Source organism: Arvicanthis niloticus, chromosome 4 (genome assembly GCF_011762505.2).
Source record: "Arvicanthis niloticus isolate mArvNil1 chromosome 4, mArvNil1.pat.X, whole genome shotgun sequence".
Lineage (NCBI taxonomy): Eukaryota > Metazoa > Chordata > Mammalia > Rodentia > Muridae > Arvicanthis > Arvicanthis niloticus.
Window position 1 is genome coordinate 14,587,812 of NC_047661.1, and position 8,166 is coordinate 14,595,977.

The following is an 8,166-nucleotide window of genomic DNA, read 5'->3' on the forward strand; positions in this document are numbered from 1 at the left end:
CCTGAGTAGCTGGTGTTCTTGTGTCCTCTTCCTAGATCTGCAAGGACTGCAAGAATATGATATACAGACCTACATGCACATACAGTACCTCACACAGAACATAAAATAGTAATTTTAAAGAAATATATAGGAACCCTCTTCTTGCTTACTTCTCAGTAATTAAATGTAGGCTCTTAACTGTCCTTTCTAGAGGGATCTGAAACCCTGGCATGAGTATGCCCTGAGATGAGAAAGGCTTTCACTGCAGGTAAAGACAAATGTGCCACAGATGCCTGCAGACAGAGCTCAGCATGCTGGGGTGTTGGTTTGCTGTGGACTGACTTAGATTGATAAGCATAGCCAGTTTACTCATCGAGAAGAGAAATTATAGTGTGTGTGAGTGTGTGTGTGTGTGTGTGTGTGTGTGTGTGTGTGTGTCTAGTATTGACAAGATTCCATGGGTCAGACTCTAGTCAACAAATATTGATTTTGGTTAATAGCAAATCTCACCCATTGATGCAAGAGTTCATAACTCAATGCCAGGTTCCCTCAGGATGAAGAAGCACTCTAAAGTCTCACTGTGATGTTGTCTGTTTACAAATGCACAGTTCACTCCCACAACCCCCACATACCAGCACATCGGGAAAACACAGGGCACACTATTTTAATACAGTGATCAAATTCTAAATGTCATTAGATACGTGGTCACCATTCGACTTTCTTACGCATTGGGAAGTTGGATAAGATTGGCTGATACCTGAATAGTCACATTGTCTCCCATGTCTGTGGCACACCGACTCTTGCAATGATTAAAATCAGCAGCTGAGAAACCAGGGCCATCTTTTTGGTTTTAGCACAACGAGGCTTTTCCTTTCTTCTGTGATGTTGGGGATTGAATTCAGGGCCTCATATGTGAGGCAAGGATGTCAGCTACCACCTCGGTCCTGATGAATTTTTCACAACTTCACTGCAGAGATAATCTTAGGAGACACCAGAGTATAGAACCTCTCACTACTGTGTTCAAAGAGATGACCCAGAGTGTCCGGAGCACGCTACTCTATGTCAAGTCTGAACTTCTCAAAACAAAATGGTCAAACTAAGCCAATGCTTAATTTCCACTGTGTACTGAGACTAGCACGGCCATCACCCTCAAGCATCACATCTCACCTCAGTTGTACATCTGTAAAATGGGGTCACAGCACCGCCTTGGCCCCCTACAGACAAGATAACAAGCTCCTTGGTGGGAAAGTATTGTTGCTTGGCTCAGGATGCTGACTGTCATGTTTTGCTGTCATGTTTTGTAAACCTTCCTAGGTGCTACTTGTGGAGAGGGCGGGGCGGCGGACCCTGTTCCTAATCGGGATGATCGGCATGTTTTTCTGCACCATCTTCATGTCAGTGGGACTTGTGTTGCTGGTGAGTTTGGTACCTGGACTGGTGTTTTAAATCGCAGGCAGACATCTCTGGCCTCTGGATTAAAGAGCTCTGTGTGAAACAAGCGCTCGAGACTGGCTTATGAAATAAAGGAGACATGTAAAGGAAAGGGGAACTACGTTCTTAGAGTTGCAGAGTAGGGTACCAGCATCCCGTTATCCATTGCTGCGTGGTCAGGGCACAGGCTCCATGTGTATCTGCTGGTATAACCATGAGCAGGTACCTGAACCTCCCTCTCAGCCCTGTGTCCTCATCCAACTTCAGAGTGAGTCACAAACCTTGTCTGGCCATCTTGGTAGAAGGACTTTAGGGTTCTGGATCTTCTTGCTTGTCACAGGGGAAAAAAGAGTGACCACGGAACAAACCTCCAAAGACCCTCAACAAGAGCCTGTCTGGACAGAGCCTCCTAATACAGAAAAACCAAAATGCCCTAAAATAAGGGACTGGCCAGACAGGACCTCTTCATGCAGAAGCAAGATTTGGGTTGGAGTAAGTTGTCTCAAACCAGAGTCATTTAAACTTGATGAAAAATGAACACATGAGAAGAACTTTGCCCACCTCAGAACTTAGCCTGAGAGAACACGGAAGCTGCTAAACTTTGCCCATCTCACGTAAGATTTTCTCTGTCTTCAAGGATAAGTTCGCCTGGATGAATTACGTGAGCATGACAGCCATCTTCCTCTTCGTCAGTTTCTTTGAGATTGGGCCAGGTCCAATCCCTTGGTTCATGGTTGCTGAATTTTTCAGCCAAGGACCCCGTCCCACGGCTCTGGCACTGGCTGCCTTCAGCAACTGGGTCTGCAACTTTGTCATCGCCCTCTGCTTCCAGTACATTGCGGTAAGTGCACACACTGTGCGAGCCCACAAGGACAGGGCCGGCCATGCAGCTGCTGACGCCATTGTCTGCTCTCTTGCAGGACTTCCTCGGGCCTTACGTGTTCTTCCTCTTTGCTGGGGTGGTCCTGGCCTTCACCCTCTTCACATTCTTTAAAGTTCCAGAAACCAAAGGAAAGTCTTTTGAGGAAATCGCTGCAGAATTCCGGAAGAAGAGTGGTTCGGCCCCACCACGCAAAGCAGCTGTACAAATGGAGTTCCTGGCTTCTTCAGAGACTGTGTGAGGATGACCTGCCTAAAACCGAGGAACAGACCAGAAGGGAACAATGTGCTCCCTCTTAAATCCTTCATGGGAGCAGGACTACACCCAGGAGTATTGCTTGTTCCTTCTGAAGAATTTGTACAGACTCCGATTAGAGAGTCAACATATATTATTACCAAAGAAAGTATTTTTTTTAACTTAGAGGATCTATTTTTGATCATAAGACTCTTAAGTAAACCAAAGAGGCTATTTTGCTACTCTGCAGGGAAAGTATATCTTCCTAGCCCTGTTCTGCTGAAATTGAAGAGCTTTCAACTTATCGATGCTTTTTAAAGCACGTGACTAAGAAACCTGAAGCTGCAACTGATATCTATATATTTATATAGATATTTATATATTTACATTTATATAGATATATAAATATATATTTATATAGATATTTATAAATATCTATATATTTAAATATAATTACATTGGAATTTTCTTCATCACAGATCTGATGCTAAAGGACACTATGGCTGGTGTCAGGGAGGCTCACATTCAAACTGACTTTTCTGTTACCCTTCCTTGGCTTCTCTCACGAGGATTGGACTTAGTGTTTTGCTTAAAACTGTTTTTCTGCATTTTTATATAGAACTCCTGAGTATGTTCAACTATATTTGTGATGAAAAACTCTTTTTTTATAGCTACCAAAATCTTCCAATAGTGAGAGAAAACTTTGGTTTTTTAAATGTATTTTGCAACGTTAAATGCTTGAGTCGTTCCTAGCCATAGAGTCTAGATTATCAGTTAATATTAGCATTCTAAAGCATGTTGGTTTCTTGCTACTTCAGTCTTTGTGTTGTACTTTTACTTGGCTTTTTTAATTGCCCACTTAAACCGTTAGGAGTCAGGCATTTTGCATACTGCCTCCAAAATCTAATATACTGGATCAATCACAGGGAAATCTGGAATAAAGAGTTGCTCCATTTGTTAAAAAAATAATAATAATTCTGATATCTCAAAAGAAGTTGAACTCTTGGGCCTAAGCCTCCTCTTTAATTTCTCTGGAAATACCACATGGGTTCCTTGGTGTTTCACAGTCACACCTTTCACCTGGTTCTCTTTATCTTTACCACTCAAAGGTCCTATGTAAACGACCCTCTTGCTGGGACTGATCTGTACAGGCAGAGTGGCAGAACTGCCCCAATTACAGTTAAGGACACACAGGTCTGATGCTTATCAGGCAACTAAAATGTCTCCAAGCTGTTTTCCTTACAAAGTAGAGCAGAAGATCAATTATTCATGGATGGATGGATGGATGGATGGACGGGCAGATGGACAGACAGATATATATTGAAGAAAAATGCTTAATCTTTTCATCTGAGGTAGGGGGTCAGGTCAGGGTCTCATGCATTCTAGGCTGGGCTCTTGAACTCTTACACTGACCTCCCAAGGGCCAGTGCTGGCATGTGCCACCAAACCCAAACCCACACAGTGAAAAAAACCTTTTCAAAAAAAAAAAAAAAAAAAGTACTCTTGAAAAGTGAAAACTCTCACTGAACACCTTTCTCCTTCCGTCTCTTCCTTCTTTTCTTCTTTCCTCCTCTGTCCCTCTTGCTCTGTTTATTTAAGAAAGAATTTCTGTAGTCTTCTGTGATCTGGACCTGCAATGAAATCAAGGTTGGCCTCAAACATTTGATCCTCCTGCCTCTGCCTCCGAGGTGCGGAGACACAGGCATGTGCCGCCATGCTTGACACTTTCTAGTGCTTTTTAGTCTTTTTCTTGGTCAAACCTATCCACATATATACATTCAGTTTAAACCAGTATGAAATTACATCACACACACACACACACACACACACACACACACACACGCGCGCGCGCGCGCGCGCCCACACACACACATACACAGAGACACACACACACAGACACACACACACAGACACACACACACACACATATATACTTTGATGATTTTTCTCCTTTGGGAACAGTTTGAGGGATTTTTTTTTTTTTTAATTTGAAATTTCAGGAGTCAAGCAAAAGTAAACTAAAGTAGTTCATCAAATGTTTGCTAGGCTGTGGATTCAGAGCAAAACTGCAAATCTCTAAGTAGGGCAGGGGCTCTTCACCTCTACTAAAGAATTCTGACAGCGCCGGAGAAGTTCAGATTCTGACAAATGATACAGAAACGTAATTTTCTTACATGGATGAATGTGCTTTCTATCACATCATGGTCCCTGGCCCCATTCTCTGAAAGAACAAAGTAGTAAAGTTTTCCAAAAGAATAACCCCCAAAGATCACTTTTAAGATGTGTCTATTTATTTTTAACTGACCCCAAATTCAAGATATTCCAATCCTGATGTTTTCTGTCTCAGAGAAATGTAAGTAGCCTACATCGTGCTCCTGGCTGGGATGGGCATTCCTCATTCCCCACTGCACACACCGAGATCAACAGATGCTCAAGGCCTTGGATAGAGTGGTGTATCCTCTGTAGTCAAAAATCATCTCTAGATCACTGAAAAGACAATGCAAACACTGTGCAAATAGCCATTGTGCTCTATTATTTAGAGACTAATGCAGAGAAAAACATGAGTGCATGCTCACTGCAGATGCCATTTAAAACTCCCTCTGAGGATGCAGAACCACCAGTATCAATAAGCAGCTCTCTGTGTGTGATGAAGAAATATTAAAGAAAAACAAAAAGTGGATAAAGACAAATATACTAGTTGACATCACCACCACCACCACCACCATCATCACCAAACTGTTGGCCTTTAGTGGTAAATAACAAAACCAGGTCTATTACATTAATTTCCAGAAAAATTAGATGGAAGATCAATTTCCAGGTATTGTTTTTGTAGAAGTATTTTCATGCAAGCATGACTTTTCTCTCTCCTTGTCTGAAGTACAACTAGACTGCTATACCTTGTTATTGTCTGCACTTGGGGAAGGGTTTGGTCTAAGTCTCTATCCCCAGCCTTCCTGGGCATGATCTGATCTGGAATACATTCTGAGCTGTAGAGAGACATTGCTCACACACACTTTAGGGAGCTTACAGCCGAACAGCAAGTTATGATAGACAAGGGGAGTCAAGACCCATGCATGCCTTCTGCTTTCCTTCAGCAGGTTTGTGGAAGACGGGAAGGACATCCTTTCCTACCTCAGCAAACCATCCTGAGAGCTAACCACAGGGCCAAGCATAGAGGGTACTCCACAATGGTACCTAGAACTGTGTTCACAGAAATGCTGTCAAGAGAAAGGTATTGGCAAGGAAGACAGCTCCAGGAGTCCTTTCAAATAACAGGAGTTTATAAGTTCAAAGTGATATTTCCTTACTTCAAAGAATAAAATATTGTAAAACAAGTCAATGATAAAATGCCACAGAAAATCCTAATCTAACTCCTAAATCTAAGTACAGTATTTCCAAGTTAGTCTAGAAGAGTTTTTATTTTGTTTTTAAACGTGCTTTTGCCTATGTTATGTTATATTAAGGGGCCTATGTTTAATATTATTTTTTGGATAATATTATATACAAAATAAAATACCATATATTGTCTTTAAATTTCATGTATATAAAAGGATTACAATAACAGGACAAAAAACATCAAACCTTGTTTGTAATTCTTAAAAATTGTAAAAATGTTACTTACCCATGTATATGTACCAAATATGCTTTTTTTTTTTTTGCCAACACATGTAGCAAATAAAAAATTGTTAAGCAACATCTGTGCTTCCAGTGTCCTAAATAGAGACAGTGCATAAACTGCAGACACACGTACATGTGATTTCTGATAAAATTCTGTATTAGGAATACAAGGAGGAAAGTCTGACGGCCACCATGTTGATCACTCTGCTGGTGTCTGTAGTGATTTCTAATTCTCTGTACATTAAATGTGTGTGTGTGTGTGTGTGTGTGTGTGTGTGTGTGTGTGTATGTGTATGTGTGTGTGTGTATGTGTGTGTGTGTGTGTGTATGTGTATGTGTGTGTGTGTATGTGTGTGTGTGTGTGTGTATGTGTGTGTGTGTGTGTGTGTATGTGTGTGTGTGTGTGTGTGTGTGTGTGAGTGTGTGTGTGTGTGTGTGTGTGTGTGTGTGTTGTAAAAGGAAACTGGTCTTAAGTTAGAAACTCACATACAACTACTATTCTTTTGCCCATGAATACGTTTCTGAATGCTTAGTGCTGCTGACTTTGTATGGAAAGTGCCCACATTAATAAAAAAAAAAAATACTTATATTGGTTTACTGTGCATGGTTTTTTTTCTCAATGTATGTGTTTTTCCTTATTCTTATTTTAGGGATAAGAGGTAAGCTATCTGTAAGCTTGAATTTTATGTCTACCTGCAGATGTTTTATTATCAGCTTAAAGGCTAGGCATGGTGGAGGAGGGATGAGTGACGCCCTTTGATGAAACAGACTCAACTCTACAGCGTTTTATTCCAACACCTGCCATGGGCAGAGTGTTGTAGAGTCCTGTGCACAGTACAGAGTGGAGAGCTTGACTCCAGTTCTCAGTCAGCTGCATGCTCATCACAGGACTGAGAGCCAGAGGTTTCAGTGCTTTAACTAAGTACAGCCAGAGGAAGAGACAGAACCACACCTCAGAACCTTCTCATACCTCTAATGTGATGGTTAAAATTTCTCATCTCACTAAGTGACAATGGTGTAGCTTTTCAGAATGTGGTATAAATCGCCGTTAAAGTCACTATTGTTGGGGCTGACATCCCGTGGATTGAAATTCTCACCCCATCAGCCTAAAGATGTAGATTCTATTGTCAGGGAGAACCGGTGGGCAAAGTTGTGTCTTGACTCCCACTTGCACCATGGCGCACACACTCATGTGCACACACTATATGCACGAAGACACATACACACATATGCAGTTTATGTGCACAACAATTATATATAAAAGCAAATAATGTACTATTTAATAAAATTCAATAATTCAACTCATTATTAATAGTAATGTGTCACTGTAAGTGGCTGAAATACACACAGATAAGCCTTTCCTCCATGTCTCTTTCTTCATACCTACAGTATCAGTGTAAGGAATGTGCACAAACTTCTCTTTAAGTTGTAAATTTTATTGTATTTTTAATCACCATTTTTATTCTACTTCCCTTAAGGAATTTTGTCTTAAAGCAATATATATTTTAATATTTTACATATTATTATAAATCACTGCAACAAAATGCCTATAATTTTTTTTCATTTTTTTATTGGATATTTTATTTACACTTCAGATGCCATCCCCTTTCCCCACTCCCCACCCTTAGAAAACCCCTATCCCATGCCCCCTTTTCCTTTTTGCACTTATACATTTTTTTAAAAAATGTTAATCAAAGGCTTTATAAGTTTGGTAGTGCTCAATCAGAGGTGTAACCCACTACCCAACTATATATATAATTTTTACTATAAAAACCTATTGTGTTTACAGACACAAAATGTTAAAGCATTTTTCTGGATTGTGCTAGTATGTATGGTTGTTAACAAATACAGTTGATGAAACACCTATACTTATGACAAAATCAAATTCATCAGATAATCAGTTATTTTACAAACTTATCTCAACAAGAAGTATGGACGAAATTAGAGGTGTGGCCCAGTCGTATACTACCAATTTTGTATGCACAAGCCTAGCATTATAAAAAAAGAAATACAAGAGAAAGGTA

General features: G+C 40.5%; 1 protein-coding gene across 1 annotated transcript in view; it reads left to right on the forward strand.

The window, feature by feature from the left end:
* The window catches only part of Slc2a2 (solute carrier family 2 member 2), a 29,228-nt gene extending 24,247 nt beyond the window's left edge, over positions 1–4,981 (forward strand). Inside the window, exons 9-11 of the mRNA XM_034500932.2 lie at positions 1,294–1,395; positions 2,048–2,251; positions 2,331–4,981. Of these exons, the coding sequence (XP_034356823.1) occupies positions 1,294–1,395; positions 2,048–2,251; positions 2,331–2,531 (507 nt within the window). The 3' untranslated portion in view covers positions 2,532–4,981. The remainder of the gene's footprint in view (positions 1–1,293; positions 1,396–2,047; positions 2,252–2,330) is intronic.
* The last annotated feature ends 3,185 nt before the right edge of the window (positions 4,982–8,166 follow it).